Source organism: Trachurus japonicus, chromosome 9, assembly GCF_045865225.1.
Source record: "Trachurus japonicus isolate A0001 chromosome 9, Traja_1.0".
Taxonomy (NCBI): Eukaryota; Metazoa; Chordata; class Actinopteri; order Carangiformes; family Carangidae; genus Trachurus; species Trachurus japonicus.
In genome coordinates this window covers 30,395,448-30,412,636 of record NC_140915.1, presented here as the reverse complement: position 1 = coordinate 30,412,636, position 17,189 = coordinate 30,395,448, and the positions used below count along the sequence as shown (strand labels likewise).

The following is a 17,189-nucleotide window of genomic DNA, read 5'->3' as shown; positions in this document are numbered from 1 at the left end:
CAGACTGTAACTGAGACATGACATCAACAAGCTTTACGAAGAGGAGGAGGCTATAAGATGCTACAGTACTAGTGCTACCTGAACATGCTACAGATTGAGACTACGACGATGGGAGACGGTTTCACATGAGCACAGAGCAGGAACCAGCTTTGCTGAGGAGCTCTACCCATTCCAGGCCACAGAGCTGTGTCCAGAGCCAACATCTGGCTTTTAAAAACGCAAACCAAAGAAGGTGTTCTTTGTTTTAAGACAAATCTTCAGCAATGTTATGTACCATTTTTAAAATGACAAAAGTACTGTCTTTGCAGCTTGATGGATCAAGTACTTAGTAAAGCTGGCTTATTGTGTGCAGAGGAAAGCACCCCATCTGTAGTCAGTTCCTGTCATACAACACACATACACACATACACACACACACACGCACGCACACACACACACACACACACACACACACACACACTCTCTCACGCTCACTCAAACACACACACGTACTTACACAAGCACACAAACCCTGAAGTTAGGAACGATTTCTATCGTCACACAGCACTATCGTTTTGATTATCATTGAGTAAGAGCTGGGATTGCATACTGTACCATACATCTCCTAAGAGAGGCACCCTTCATCAATATCAGCTCAGTCACTTCTCCATGCACGCACACACGCGCGCGCTCACATGCACACACGCTCACATGTCCAGGCACTCACTCATACACACACATACACACACACACAGAGGAATAAATTTCTAACTGGTCAAAAAAATTACAATCACATGCTTTGTAACGGAATGTAGAGAAAGCTCATACCAGACCTTTGACTTTAGCCGGGACCAAGCCAAGCACCCAGACTCTGTTATGAAGTGTCTCCTTGGCTTTAACCGTGACAACTCGAAAAGTCAGAGGACTTTCAGATGTTCAGGTGGAATTCAACAGTGTGGAAAATCCTCCTCATGGTCACTCAGCCATCAGTTGAACAACACGATTCTGAAGTGCTTTTATACATAACTGTGAAGTTATGACAGCCGTCCCTTCAGAAAGGACTAACATAGATATATATTTTTTAAATTATTTAAAATATATTCCCCCCATATTAAGTGGGGGCTCTGGACCTAGTCTATCACACCCCTGGCAACAGACACTACTAGAGTACACCAACAACTGGCTATACCTCCACACATCTGGACTGACGGTCCATTCTTGTACATCTTTCACATCTTTCACATAATGTTTGATTCATTCACACTCTGACAAAGAATGCAAAGTGATTAGACCTTCATAGCGAGCTGCACTCACAGGCTCTGACCTGGAATTAACATCTTCAATGATCCGATCACAAATTGTCAGCTCAAAGTGTGTCTTTTCAAACCTGCTTTAAATTAATCTCCACATGTCCTGGTATATGCAAAAACAAGTATGTTGTTTTTAGATGACGTTGTGTGTGTGTGTGTGTGTGTGTGTATAAGAGAGACAGAGAGAGGGGGGCTCTATAGCTCTAACTATAAATAGACAATAAAGTTTCATTCATTTAAAATTGTAAAATATTTTTGGTTCATAAAGAAACTGTGGCAGGACTAATTAGACGGTGGCAGAGGACATCAGCAGGGTCCGTCAGTGTGGCCAGGCTGCATTTGCACTCACACAGCAATGTGGACGCACCCATATCACCTTCAAATGTGGTCTGAGTGATCGGCTTTCCAATGTGTTCACACGTGTACTTAGAGCTGACCACTTGCAATAGGATCACTCAGGACAGATGTTAATACCAGGTCTGAACAGGACCATAGTCTACTGTTAAATTTCTGAGAACAGCGTACAATTTCTACTCCCTCGTCAAAAGCTTCTGTAACCTCTCTGGGTTTTCTATCTGCTCCTCCCCACTCATGCTGAGAGAAAAAAAACGACTAATGTTTGCTCTACAGAAGGGCTCGTAACTGGTTCACTTTCTCTCTTACTTAAGTTAACAGAGCGCTTAACAAAATGCCTAACAATGCCGACCTTCGGCTGCATTACGGGCTGTCAGCGTACTCATGTGAGGGAGCAGTATCTTGGAGTGAGAGGGATAGCCAAGCCTTTTAAAAAGCCGCTCCATGCTTTCTGCCCCTCTCTACAATGCTAACACAACCTGACTGAGAGATCCTTGGAACACAATTCAAGTGTGTATGTTTTGGATTTCTAGGCAGGTAGAGTTTATCCACAAGAATTTGGCAGCTAGTGATTTGGCTACTAAATCCACAGAAAAGTGCAAACATTCACTTTCTTGTTGTTTTTGTGACATCTTGTGTTTCTGACCTGCATCTGTTCTTTATATTTGACTGATCTATGTTCTCTGTTCCAAAAAAATAAATAAATTTAAAAAAAAAAGTCAAATATAACTCTGAAAGACCCCCAAGCATAATCTGATCAAAGTGCAGCACCCCAGCATCAATGGAAGGAGTGGAAGTGTTTGAAAAGGTCTAGAGAGGAGGTCCTAGATCAGGGTCTGGTAGGGTTCTTCTTCTAGCTGAGTAAGCCACTTGCAAATACACTAATAGATATACTCACAAGCAGGATTGCTCACACGCACACGCACACTCACACTCACACAGAGTCTAGCTTAGATGAGTCTGGCCTCTCCCTCCATGTCTGGCGGTAGATCACACACTCCTGTGAAGTGCATCTCCTTTCCCTTGCTGCCCTGTCCCGCCCCGACTCTGGCCGCTCGCTCCCCCAGGCTGGGAGAAGGCTGTTGGGCCTGAGGGTCTGACGACGTCCCACGGGGGATTCCACCTGCCCGCCTCTCTTTCAGGAAGACCTCTAGTCGGCGCAGCATCTGCTTGGGGTTTTTTTTGGCAAACAGCTCCACTTCTATAGGGGTAGAAAACACAGAAGCTGAGGAACTCATGCTAAGATGACAATCTGTGTGAAAGTACATTTCTATAATATGAATGCACATCAGTTTTTTATTTTTATTTGACTTCTTTAATTTCTTGCTAAGAGTTGGATGAGAAGGTTGATACCACTCACATATCTATCTACTTAATATGAAAACAAAACCAGCAGCTGGTCAGCTTAGTTTAGCACAAAAGCTGGAAACGGGAGGGAAAAGCCAATCTGGCTCTTATGGTTACGTCACCCCTTACGTTTATTACTACCATGTTAATACCTCGCCTGTTTAATCTATGCAAAAACATAAGTGTAAAAATGGCAGGTGGTGGTGTTTCTTTTCTTTCAGCAGAGTTATCATTTCTTTCCAGGTATATTTTGTCAGCATCTGACAGAGCCAGGCTAGGTGTTTTCCAAACACTTCTCCCCTGTACAATACATCTGCTGCAGAATGACAGAATTTCAACTTAATTAACAAGGTGATTTCTTAGTGTTTTATGGTTATAGAAAATGTTAACCACCATTCTTTACCTTTTAGTACAAAACCAGAATCGGCAATGGTCTTCTGTTGGGTCTTCCACAGTTGGTACAGGTGCAGATACGTGGCAACGTAGAACTCATTCAGCACACCAACCACTTGCTGACGACGATTGCACTCCCTGATGTGACAGAGAGACGTCATGTGAAAAACAGACAGCATACAACACATAGAGTCTCCAGAAGATGTGTTTAAACAATAAATGAGCAGCAGTGACTCACTTGGACAAGGCTTCCTCTCTGAGTACTTGCAGAGCAATGCGGGTCATGTTGATTGACATCACACTGAATGGAAAGTTCTAAACCAAAGGAAATACACAAGGAAGCTCAGGTCCCCATGGGATACTTAAAAAGGCCACATGAAGAAGTCCTGAAACAGGCATGTCTTGTCATCAACTTTATTGATCCCTGAGGGGAAATTCTCTTTTGCCCTCTGGTTCCCTCTGCACAGAGGATGATGGTCAGGGTCAACTACAAAGCAGCACGCCTGGAGTGGGAGAAGTTCCACTCTCTCTGTAGAGTTACTGAAATCCGACTCCTGAATCATTTCTCCAAAATGACACACAGAATTAGAGTTCATCTACATTAAATAAAGCACATTCATGCATTTATTTGCTGACTATGGAGATGGGGACCACTTGTTTTAAAAAAAATCTTGGCAAGTGAAATCTTACTGTTTTTCCTTCTTATTATTTAATGGTATAATATAAATTTTGCATATACTCCACTCATTATAGTTAAACTTTTTTCATTGGTTTTGAGAGCTGGCGTTTTTGCCTTGTACCTGTGTAGGGTGCTGTGATAGCTTATAGATGTCTCTAGCCAAAGGCAGAGTCTCTGGGTCCATCACAAAGTACAGAGTATGCATCAGTCCCAGGAAACCAGTGCCACGTAGGTCAGTGGCCGGGTCTGTACCTACAGTGCAGAATACAAACCAACACAGAGATGATGCAGCACATAGTCATGGTTTGGTGTGAACCGTCATTAATTCTGGATTTAATTTTAATTTCTAAGATAAAAAACTCATATGCCTCAAAACCATTTATCTTGATTAAATAACATTTATTTAGAGACACATGAGCCTTCACGTTTATTAACAGGTACAAACCAGTTGTTTACTATGAAGTTGAATCTTGAATGAACACCCACACACCTGAAACACTGTATTTTGGTAAAGGGATATACAGGTGTCCTACCCTGAAAGCCGATGTTTTCCCAGTGCGCCCCATAGCGAGGACAATCCAGCCTGCTGCCAATCAACCTCTTGTAAATGGTCTGCAGGACACGCATATGAACTGTTTGGCTGTTGTCCACATGGCCTATAGAAAATACACGTAGCAGGTATGGAAAAGTGAAAATCTGTGTTTTTTATTAAATACACAAGTTTTACACCTGTTAGGATGATTACACAAACAGGCCACTCAAACACACACTCACACTGTGCGATGGCAAAAACTAGATCCCTTTCCTCCAAGAGTTCTCGGTGCAGTCGTGGAGGTCCAAAGAGGAAGTGTGTGATAGCGGCCAGACCTGTTCTGCGAATGGTTGGCTGGATGTTCTTCTACAGATGGAACAGATGGCAAAAATACAATACCGTTTTTAAATTGTAGTTAACTTTAGTTAGCTATAGTTTGCTTTCAATACAATTCATCCACAAAAATTCAAACACGATTCACTTCGTTTTTGTGTTTACACATTTTTCTCTCCACATACGATACCACTTGAGATTGTTTAGATTTACCTCACTTGCCAGATCTTAACTTGAGACAGATTTCTGTAAGTTCTGATTTTCTCTTCTTTCCTGTACATTTGCTAATTTCCTGGTGTCTGCTGTTTTGCAAACTCCACTTCCCCTGTTTGTTTCACAATAAAAGTTCCCTTTCCATCTTCCCACCTGGGAAGGTTTTACATGACAATGTTGTTTCACTGACAGAAATAACTGTGTTGAAATTAGTGTATGAGCCATTGTAATGCAGATAGACCACATTCAGTGCAACTATTTGAGACTAGTCTACTATTTAAAAAACAGTTTTATCTTAGAATTGTGTGTGTGTATGTAGCATTTCTTACTAGCAAGTCCCCAAGGTCTGTGGTCTGGAAGTACTGCAGGGCTTCATTGAAGGAGATGAGTGGGGTCGGGGTTGAATCCTCAGTGAGAGCTGTGAGATATCACATAAAACATTATTCTTTCAAAACAAAAAAAAGAGGTCATCTTCATCTTAAAGCAAATAGGTGAAACGGCATGATGTATCCGACCTGGTTGGACATTGTCCAGAGCCTCCCACTCCTGCCTTGCCTTTTCCAACTCCACATTTTCCTCTGTTGAGAGAATCACAAAGTTGGGTGTTGAAAACAAACTAATACACTCAATAAACACAGTTTCACACACTTTCCACACACAAATTTCAGTGGCTGTAGTACTCAAGCTCTCCTCAGCCAATGAGATATGGTGTAACAGCCAACACCCATCCACTTCTCTCATGTCATAAATCCTTCCTGCATCATCCAGAGTGCAATGCATGCACTCTGCGCTTCCTCCACGCAGACAACCTTCACTCCTGAGGGAGGGTCTACGTGCAACAGCCGCCTGGTATCTAGGATACACTAACAAATTCCTGTGGGAAGAAGATGTGAGACAAAAGAGAGGCTGTGTGACTGTGTGTGTTACCTGTAGGCTTAGGCTGGTCCCCTCCAGCTGCCAGGGTCTGCAGAAGACCATTCTGCTTCAGTGCTGAAATCTGGACAGTAACAAAGAATGGATTAGCTAACATGAAAGGACGGTCCTGTGGGTTGAAGTGAGATACTATGAATGGAATGTAATTACCGGCAGGGATCTGAGTGGTGCGCTGCCGTTGGTGTGGTCTTTAACATTATGACCAATAATCAGTCCATTCATGACCTGTGAAGAAAGGAAAGTTTATAAGAAAAACAAATGGCAATGGATCAATGAGAAGTTTCTTGTTGTTATTGATGTACTTACAGGCTTATGATTGGAGTGTCCATTGGTGATCTCCTCTAATGGTTTACATTCATGGGACAAACCATTCAGACCCTGACAGAAGGGCAGTCACACAGAGCAGTTGCGTCAGACATGTAACATCATGTAGAAATAGTGCATCTCTCACTCAATTTAAGACAGCTAAACAATTATCACCAACATTTTATATTTTAATATTATTCATTTTAATCTTGGCATCCATGAGAACATTTGTTAAAAAAAATATTATATTAAGTACAACAGGCCAAAATTAAATCTCATAAGTTCACTTCTTCTGCCTTATTAGGATGTTGCTGCACTGGTAGATGTACACATTGAGAATTAGGTAATTTAAGGGTGCACTCCCTTTGAAGAAAACTTCCTCTGCCCTGTAAGGTTGCACTCAGAAAAGCATACTTGTCCAACTGTTTACAAAAGCAGCAATACACAAGGATAGAGGCCAGGGTGCAGGAGTTAATGTTACGGCTAGAAAACAAAGCTGTGGATAAGGAAATGCTCTGTCAGCTGCCGCCATGGAAACATGCCAAGCCAGACCAGAGATTACAGCTAAAGCAGAGAGAGAACGATTGACTTTAGGCCTTAAGTTAAACACATGTGACAGAACTGCTTAAACAAATGAGCTCTAAATTGTTTAACATTAAACAAGAGAGCAGGAAGGGAACATTTATCCCTGAGGGCGACTATATCAATATGGCGACGGTGGTCAGCTAGCGCCCACTTCCGTTTTGTTGACCAACACAGCAGGTGTTGTCGTTCTGTTTTAATTGTGTTAACACTGGTGTAAACCCAAACACAGGAATGAGATTAAACTGTTAAACCTCCTGGATCAAAGGTGAAATAATGTTACCTCAGTGTGGGATGTGACATCAATGTCTTCTTCCATTGCATATGAGTGTGTTGGCTGGCGAGCGTGTTCCTGATCCTGGCCTCTACAGACTTCTGAAGTCTTGGACTGAGCTGGGCTGACGAGTTGATGCAAGGACCACCATGGTTTCTGTAGTGCACATTTGTAGCGACTGCAAGTATCTAAGACTTTCTCATTATCTCTTCATACGCATAGAGTACTCAACGTCCACAGTCATCAGTATGATTTCACAAAAGTGTCACTGGCAAGGTAAAATCCATGTTGTGCACATCATATTACCTGTTTCTGTGCAATAGTGATGATTGTGTGGTTTTGATGGGAGCCTGGTTTTATCGGCTACTCCAAAGTCTAACCTTGAAAGTGTACACAGAGAGGAATGTGCAGGTATCTGTCTACAAGAGCTGACCAAAGGAAATGGTTATCCATCAATACACAAGTTTCCTGGAAACTGGCCTCCTCCCTCTCCTCCACAGATCTGCTCTGCCGGTGGGTTCACTCCTCAGCCCCATCAGAGGTACACTGAAGATGGATGATGACATTGCTTTTCAGGGCTGGGTTCTCCCTGTCCAAGACACTTCATTACTTTGGCACTCAAGACAAATCTAGTATGCACCTAGAAGTGCCAGTACATGTGCAGTTCAAATGTCTTGCACCAAAGCTGTGTTATGTCTTCAGCTTCATCTGACACAGCAGCACACATCCAGAGCTGCAGGTGGACAGTGAGAGGTGGATCATGGATAGACTTCCTGTATGGCCAGATTTGTGAGGAGGGGCTGTCATAAGTACACAGTATCTGAAAGGTAGAACAAAAAGAATTATTAACTATACAAAGTTACTCATATCTGTTTAATGAGCAACACACACATCAGATATCACCTAAGCATTATCTCCAAATAGCCATCTATAGTCCATGCTCACTTGTCAAAGCGGGAAAAGGAAAAGTTATTTGTGTTACTATGGCTCGGTTACATCAACTAAGTCATGCCACTGTGCCAGCATGCACAGTATCAGTTATTATGTCACCAGTTACACCTACGGTTTTCCGACAAAAACATCTGCTGTGAAAAGGTCTATAAGATGAATGGCTTCAATATGTTGTCCCTTGTAATATTGTTTTTATATTTTACTTCATGGCAGAACAACCTAAGCTCTATGGTGTAAAAGTAAAGAAGAGCATTTATCCAAGTAGTGTCCATCTTGGATAAATGTAAGGTATTTGCATGTTGAAGCCATGATGCAACTTTATAGCTCTTATTCATTTTTATGTCATATTCATTTCACATTCATAATCCACAGTGAGCTAATGGCAACATTTATGTATATTTAACAGTATGTATGTTAAATAGTCAAAATCAGCCTCCAACAGTAAAACAATACAACACATTTAGAATAAACGGTTTCTGAATTTGGTGCTGCCCAGTTATGAGAATAACGGTTAGCCTACTAACGGCGCAGAGCGATCAAAAAAAGTTACTGTTTCTCACTTTATAACGCTGTTATCGTTATTGACAATAAAATGCGCCGTTACTTGACTTTAGAAGTCCCTACCCTTTGAGTTTGTTAGTTCCAGATAGACGTATTATGGTTAGGAGGGTTAGGGGAGTTAGGGGGACGAGTCCAACTTAAATTTGACATAGCCTATTTAAGCTTTTTTTTAAGTAACGTAACGGTTACTTTCCCTGGTAATCGGATACTTTCATAATGTAGTAATTCAGTTACTAACCCAGTTACTGGTTGGGGCAGGTAATCGGTAACTATAACTAATTATTTTAAAAGTAACGTGCACAGCACTGGCGCTGTCATGAACGCGACATTTTCAATGCAGGACTTCTACTTGTTAAACAGTATTGATACAACACTGCTACATTTACTTCAAGTAAAATGCAAACAACAAAACAAAAGAAGAGTCCGCTGCAGCAGAGTTAAAAGTAGCCGATGCAGAGCAGGAATGGCTGCAGTGACGGACGGTGTGTTGTCTTTGCGGGCTGACAGTCTCTGTAGCAGCGCCGCTCTGACAGCTACAGCAGCGGACTAACTCATACCGTCAGCTAGCTCACTGTAGTGTCTAGCAGCAGACGAGCTAGCAGTATGTCAGATAGCAGCAGCCCCGCAGGCACAAAGACGCAGCTACAGCTTCGTCTCAAACCGACAGTGCAACGCCCGCATACACACTGCGTGCAAGCTGACCTAAATGTGCAACACGCAGCTGAAAAGGTCAATGTCTTGAATTTAAAGTGCAGTTAGGAAGCTGAGAGCTGGCTAGCAGGAGAAAAGCCAGCTGTCAGGCTAACTAACGGGGCTAGCCGTACCTCTATTGAACTGTAACGGGGATGGAGTCTGTCCACAAATACGACAGCAACACACGGATAAACCTGCTTTTGTCTTTAAGGTATATCAAACACGCTACAAAACATTACATGCTGCTGCCTGTCCGAGTATATTATGTGTTATGGAGCATTTTAAAAGTACCTCAGTTTATGATTGTTTCTCCCTCCAATCTCAGCTTCCCTTCCCCCGTCCAGTGGCCACGGTAATTTCAAGTGCATCTTGGGAATTGTGGTTTCCTGTCGGACTCCAACTTCATTACGTCATTGCTCTTGCTCACTCTACCTCTCTCTCCTTGAATTGCAGACTATTGTTGAGAAGGCAGCCGGCGACCTCCTTTTCTGTCTACAACTCCCATCAGCTCAGATACTCTTCGTTGCTATAAAATACTGTAAACTGCTGTCTTTGAAACAAAAGACGAATAAAAAGACCAACAACACACAGATTTAATCAAGGTTGTCATCAGTGCCAGCGACCCAATGCGGCTGCTAGATAGCTTGTTTTGTCTTCCTGGTCGACTTATCTGCTCTGGATAATCTTCCCCTTCCTACCCCAGAGTTTCTCCTCTCATTACACAAATGTGCCTAACGAAACAACATAGTATCTGAGTGGCTACAACAACCTTCCTCGCATCTGCTTATGCTCAGATTTTGAGGGATTTCAAGCAGATGTCAATTATTAGGGTGTTCTTTCAAGGAAGAAATGTTTGTTTTGCATTACACGCCAGCACTTGAAACTATTTTGCTGAAGTTTGTGTTGTTGTTTTTTAACACACACTACAGTCATGCTCAACCCAAACTGGGAATTTCTCTCTCCCAAAGAGTCTAGTGGGAGAAAGTAAAAAAACAACAACACACAGTTCACAGGTTACAGCCAGCCATAACTTCCCATTTCACCTCAGAAATGTCCTTCAGGCTTTAGGTATGACATAATTGGGCAACATTAATCTAAAATAGTGCTGGTGAAAATATTGCGGCCAACTAAATCATGTGAGACAGAGAGTGAGTCCTCAACTCGTCGGCTTAACTAATCTTGGCCCCTGAAGTCTGCACTGCATCCAAGCTGTTACAAAACATTTTGGATCAATTAAGGCTTAACAAAATAGGAAAAATGTTACACAACTGGCAATAATGGAGGACAGATTTCCTGTTTGGGATGAGATCCGCTGTTACTTGATCTCAGGGAATGTGCTGCTGGCTCACACCGGACTGCTCACTGCTGGACTCCTCACACATCTGAATGGCCAAACACCTGCTCATCCTGGCAGACTGTCAGTCTGAAAACCCATGAAGCAACAAAAAGACATTTTTCTTTATGAACTACATTTTTCATAGTTTAAAAAAGGACCTTCAGATTAATCCATCTCCCCGTTGAAGTGGAATCATTGTGCAACTGCTTTGTAGTTTCCAAGTTGAGTTTTCTGTTTTCTGTTCAGATTTATGTTTTGCTTTTGTGTAGCCTATCATTTTTTTTCCTACAGAGATAGAATTGCTTTTATTTTCAAAGTGAGCATGTGTAGCCGATGTCATATCTGGCCCTCTGCGTTTCTATCAATACATCCGTTACACATGCAGACTGTGTTTTTAGTCTTTATCTCTGCAGTCAAGCAGGCACTAAAATATTTTATACGTTTTATAAATTGTTATGCATCAGCATAAGGCAGCTCCAAAGCACTCCTTTCTTTTTAAAACAGCATAAACATAAATGTCAATGATATTGCAATCTTTTATTCACTTGGAAGTCACTGTAAAGTAACACATCTGTGCAATAACAATAAATAAAACACTGAAATGAAATTTCAATTTTACAGCACAGGGAGGGGACAATAAATGGGGTGTTATCAGAGGGAAACAATGTGCCATTTGTGTTACATGTTTATGGCTCACACTAGCTGAGTGTGTCTGGCAAGGTGGAGTGGAGTGATGTGGATGAATGTGTCAGAAACAATCAAGGCACGCAATGTGTAAGATTGGTGTCGGCTATGCAAAGTCTCACGACAGGGTTTCTGTTCACAGGGGCAAGAAAAACACAATTTCAATTTCAAAATCATTTGTGTTTTTCTTCAAGTCCAAGTTCAAGTTTAACATGAATTTCCTCTTCGAGGATAATAAAGTTAAACTTGAACTTGTACTTGAAGAAAAACACAAATGAAACCTACATTTGCGCTCACATTTTCCTAAGATGGCACACAAACATCATCTTTATCAGATCTCCTTAATACTTTTGATTTTTTAAATATTTTTTAGCAGTTACAAGCAGATTTATATGTTTTTTTAATGAGCAGGGGTTGCTCTTCTGCCACTGTTGAGTGCACTGTGCCAAAGCTCAAGAGGCATCTTGTGTCAGCAGGCATGAGCCATCTCCATAGAAACATTATTATCCATCCTTTGCCTGAGGTGGTTGGCGAAGTCCATCTGCGTCTGAGAGAGCACTTTGTTTATGATTGTCTTGGGGATCCAGCCCTGTGTATGACAAAGACAAGAGCCAAGATTAGATCACTTAATATATAGGTGCATTATTTTATTTTTTTTAACACAATTTTATGCTCCAGAATACATTTCAGTGCAAATCACAGTGGAAAATAAACTCAGACATGACAGACATGTACCTTTAGATCTATACTTAGTAACCACGTGAACTTGGTCTTATTTGGGTCTTCAGCACATGGCTTCATAACTATGCAGGTGGGCCCATTCTCCGCCCTAAAGAATAGAAAGATCAGTGTACAGTTTCACTTTAAACAGCATGAGGTGCATAATGCCTGTCACTGCTCACTAATAGCTACATTGCTCTTTAACCATTCATTTCTTCTTAGAGAAACATTGACTTGCACATATCACATAAAGTAAATGACTTTCGGCCACCCTTGACTCACCTGACTACCCCCCTCTGTTCAGGCATGTTTGGATGCTGGGTGGACATTCCGGCCAGAAAGCAGGTGGAGCCTCGGCGTTTAGCGCAGCGGACACTGACAAAGTCCCTTGGTCCCACCACGTTGCCGGGTGTCTCTGCAGAAACCTCATGGGTCACCATTGTGTCCTGGCCGATCTTTTGAAGAATCTGTGGAGTCCCATTATGAAATTAGCCTATGAAAATAGTCCTGGATATACAACACTATTTATTGAGATTTAAAAATTTTAAAAAGAAAGAAAGAAATGAAAAGAAAAAGTCATGCACATTCACTTTTAAAACTCTTGGTGCTGCAACTCTCGTACCTTGACCTGTTTGACATTTGGGTTCCACTCGCCCATTTGCTCCATGTTCCCCACCAACTCTTCATAGAGACTGTCAGGATGTTGCTCCAGCATCACCTCCAGCTTGAACACCTTCCCGATGTCAGGCAACACCTTACTCAGGACTTTGTCCCCGTTTGCCTGGATAAACAAGCACAGGAAGTATTTAAATATCCTTTTCAAAATACAAATACAGTAGCTACAGTTCTGTGACCTCCCACTCAAACATTAAATCATGCGACAGCGCATTACCAATGTAATAACAGCCATATGGTTTGAAATAACCCAATACTTTAGTGAACTGTTACTGTGAGTGCTTTGTACTCACAGCTACAGTTTCAATGGTCCAGCCGTCCTGCTCGCTGAGGATGCCGATGGCCTTCTGCAGTGCATCTTCACCTTGCTTGACATAAGAAGTCTCCTCCTCGTTGTATCCCTCCTCCTCTTTAATGCGAGAACCTGAAGGCAGAGTCATGTCTTTAAAAAATACTACTACTAGACATCTTGCAGTGTACTATCACAAGTAATGTGTGACAACTCACTGAGAAGGGAACTTCGTCTGCGAACTTGGCTGATCCAGTTACTGGGTCCTGGACCTGCCAGTCTGTTCAGCTCACTGTGAATGGCCACCATGGCATTCTTCCTCAACCCTGGAAGACACAGACAAAAATAAGTTACTACAGTTACTACTACCTAAAGTTACCTGAAGAAGCAATATATTAAATCCACCGATTATGCATGCAGCATAAAAGAGAGGATCTCACAAGAGAAGAAAATCATGAGAGAGCATATGGCTTTATTCTGTCCTTATCCATTCATTCAGCCAGTCTCATCCCCCAGCCCCATGCAGAACTCCATGAAGAAAATGTGCACTTTTTAAGGATAATTCAAAAATAACACTGATGAACATTTGCCAAAGTGGATTCTCTCACTCACCTGTCATGTTTCTCATGTGCCGGTAGGAGATGCCAGCGCACAGCTTGAAGGTTGCAGGCAGCATTTTCTTTTTCAGGAGATTTAAGAAAGCTGAAAACTATGAAAGTAGATCACAAAGATTCAAAATCTGGCTGAGAGTGCTGCAGAGAGGGATTTCTGGATTTCTGTCTGTAGCAGTTTGAGATTGTCTGAATATATAAGACCGCTGCTCACAAGGCCGCCGTGCTATCACCACATAGATAAACACACTCATCACCTCACTGTACCAATGGCCATGTCACCAAGGTTGCCTCACGGACACGACGAGCCTGTCTCAGACTCTCATAAACACTGTGTTAGATAACATCCAGTGCCCATGCAGGCCCACAGACAGACACACACACACACACACACACACACACACACACACACACACACACACACACACACATTCCCATAACAGTGGGCGACAGAGGAGAGACAGCCTCTCCTCAGTGATGAGAGTCCAAAGCAGAGGTCAGAGGCAGAGACCCTGAGTGACTCATTCATCCCTTCATGGTCCATTACAGCCTAAACACTCACTGTGGAATTTAAGTGCAAAAAAATTCCACCCACTTTGGCTTGTTTCTTCCCCATAATGATTGATATCTTGGTATGCATCTCAATTGTCATTATCACTGAGTGGAAATGACCAGTCATTAATCATAATGTTCAGCCTGGGGTCAAGAAGACTCTGGGCTCACTACAGCATTTTAAAAGACATAAAAAGTCACCATTGTTTTATCACCTTGATACTAACTAACTTTAAGAAAGGTCTCTACCAAGAAGGTTTTAATATGGTTTTAAAGTCAGATACAAAGATAAATGCATGACTTGTGTTATATGACTCAATTGTGTGACAATACACTCTGTATCAGTGATCCGAGTTCACATTACTTTCAGTCATTTTGGATTTTTCTTTTGTCTTTTGAACAATAGTTTAGGTCAGTTCAGGTAACAGGGAGTCTAAATGGCCACATTTCAATGCACACTAACACACTGTTCCCGGCTGTGACATATTTTATATGAGACCCTGTGTATTTAATATAGTTGGGTGTTAATAAGATGAGAAGAAAAATAAATAAAATTGGGTAATTTATTGATTTTTATCATCATTATATTGTTTCAAATAGAAAACAGCAATACAATGTGGGGAACCCCAAATGCTGAGCAGGTAAAGCCAGTTTATTTCAACATTTTAGTTAAAAGTCAATGTAGAAACTACTGTTCTGTAAATGACAAAGATGAGAAACAAAAAGTAGCCAGCGGTTACATGACTGTGTAAGATATTGCCTGATGTGAGTGTTGATAACCAACCTCCCTTTGGAGAAGTGAATCTGCAATTTTTGAGCTAAGACCCCTCCTAAAACATCAACATCAACATAACTTTTTATGTTGCATAATGTGGCAGCTGCTTATGTTTTCTAACATATAAAATGCAGCATTGCAACAATATGCTCCGTTACTAAACCCCGGAGGAATAAAGGTTAAATAGTACTTCTCAGTCAGAGTTTAACATTTCTCAGAAGCAGCCCTGTCAGTTTTTCCATGGTGGTTAGACTCGTCAAACACATCAAATTTCATAATGCCAACATCCAAACATCGGCTACATGAATCTGCTTCAGCCTCTTTGTCAGTGAAGACTGAATCACCCTCTGGAAGTTCATCCAGCAGGCTTGCTTAATCGTCAAGTGACACAGCGTGATCTGTAACAAACATGTTTTATCAAGCTGTGCAAGTGTTTTGACAACCTTACTCACTCCACCTAAGCAAAATCTAAACTATCTAACAGCAATATTGTCTCAGCAAGCTGCACGTCACACACGCTCTAAGAGTCAACAGAGCACATGACTGCAGGAATAGAAACCTGTCAACAGAGTAGCAGGCTATCTGATTAGAGAACAGGAATGGGCACAGAGAAAACAAGAACAGATTAACAAATTGCAAAGAAAAAGTGAGTCACCTTAACCTGCAACCCCGCATCCCTCTGGCTGGATGGCATGACTATCCATCAGTCCCTTTGGCCTTCTGCAGGGTGAGGTCTCTCATATAATATGAGAACACACAGACCTAGTACTATCTGCCCCGTTACTCAGCCATGTCTCTTGTGGTGTAACGCTCTTTTTTTCTGAGACAAAGAATCAGGAGCAAAAGTGGGTCACATGTATCTATTGGCTCAGAATGTGACAGCATTATGTTTTAATGAGCCTCAGTCCTGGTGCAAACTGTAATGTGGATCCTGGTAAGAGCCCGAAGAAAGAAGGTTATGTGAGCATGTCCTGACAATCATTACTTTGTCAGAAATGGTAATATTTGTTATGGTCACGTTAAATTGGTGATGTGTAGCTTTGTTGGGTACTTCTTTTACTTGCATTTACTGCATTTAAATAAAGATTTATTCTGTAGTGAAAAGGCCTTAGGAAAAACATTTGTGTTTGTGTATTTCCCTGCACCTCTGTTTTTCCCCATAATTCCATCTGAGTCAGGCAGTGACGACATTCCTTCACAAAGACATGGAGTTACAAAAGAGGTGTCTCATACACTACAACTTTCACAATTGTCTCAATATATTTACCAGTGAGTGACTCACAGTATAGGCTGGATGAACAAATTTAAAGGTATGTCTGAACCACGACACTATGTGCAAGGTTACCAGCTTTTTATTGCAGTATTTGTTCCTGCTGTTGTTAATAACTGAAAACAAACGGCAATTAAAGTGATAGAAAGAAGCACTGTATGTTTACAACTTTAAAGGGATAGTTCAACATTTTTGGCAAATTGTTCCATTGTCATAACCCCTATAGTTTTAGGAGTAGCTTCGTTACCTTTAATTGTCGGTGCAAGCTATTTTTAGAACGGCGGAGCAGAGCAGCGAGCTGCTCAGAGCTACGCTACGGAGGCTAATGGGATTTCTTGGTTTCCCTCATCAAATACACAATCCAACAACTCCAAAATTTCATTGTATTTTAATGCAGTGACAATAAAGACCTCTAAAAAAAAAAGCTCTTGTGGAGTTGTGACGGTTAGGGCCGAGATATAGTAGTTTACAGCAAGTATATCTCGGCCCTTACATTAATATCTCATAGTGTGGTGAATGTGCAGGTCACGACTTGTCCACAAGAGCGTTTTGGAGTTTAGTTGTTGGATTGTGTATTTGATGAGTTTGATGAGGGAAACCAAGAAATCCCATTAGCCTCCGTAGCGTAGCTCTGAGCAGCTCGTGGCTCTGCTCCGCCGAGGCCAATGTCGGGCCAATTTGCCAAAATGTGTAACTATCCCTTTAACTGAAAAAAATATGAGGTTTCAGCTGATTATGCAACCCAATGAGTATTTTCCAGAGAACACTGTTCATCATGTAAAATACCACTGAATCCCTACACAGTGCTGCAGAGGAATGATTACAGCCACCATCAAT

The 17,189-nt window shown here is 41.6% G+C and overlaps 2 protein-coding genes across 2 annotated transcripts; both read right to left on the bottom strand.

Annotated features, from left to right (window-relative positions):
• Nucleotides 1-1,953: 1,953 nt before the first annotated feature.
• On the bottom strand, nucleotides 1,954-9,888 carry elmod3 (ELMO/CED-12 domain containing 3). The gene is made up of 13 exons (XM_085787312.1): nucleotides 9,732-9,888; nucleotides 7,245-8,055; nucleotides 6,380-6,451; nucleotides 6,224-6,298; nucleotides 6,068-6,137; nucleotides 5,656-5,718; nucleotides 5,470-5,558; nucleotides 4,837-4,960; nucleotides 4,596-4,718; nucleotides 4,184-4,314; nucleotides 3,622-3,698; nucleotides 3,394-3,521; nucleotides 1,954-2,844 (listed from the first exon to the last, which is right to left on the bottom strand). Exons 2-13 carry the CDS (start codon nucleotides 7,278-7,280, stop codon nucleotides 2,594-2,596), a joined length of 1,239 nt encoding a protein of 412 aa, XP_085643438.1. The 5' UTR covers nucleotides 7,281-8,055; nucleotides 9,732-9,888; the 3' UTR covers nucleotides 1,954-2,593.
• A 1,927-nt stretch (nucleotides 9,889-11,815) lies between these two features.
• On the bottom strand, nucleotides 11,816-13,883 carry star (steroidogenic acute regulatory protein). Its single transcript, XM_085787332.1, has 7 exons — nucleotides 13,757-13,883; nucleotides 13,363-13,470; nucleotides 13,149-13,279; nucleotides 12,803-12,961; nucleotides 12,463-12,647; nucleotides 12,196-12,289; nucleotides 11,816-12,049 (listed from the first exon to the last, which is right to left on the bottom strand). The coding sequence occupies exons 1-7, from the start codon at nucleotides 13,818-13,820 to the stop codon at nucleotides 11,930-11,932; spliced, it is 861 nt and encodes a 286-aa protein (XP_085643458.1). The 5' UTR covers nucleotides 13,821-13,883; the 3' UTR covers nucleotides 11,816-11,929.
• Nucleotides 13,884-17,189: the final 3,306 nt, after the last annotated feature.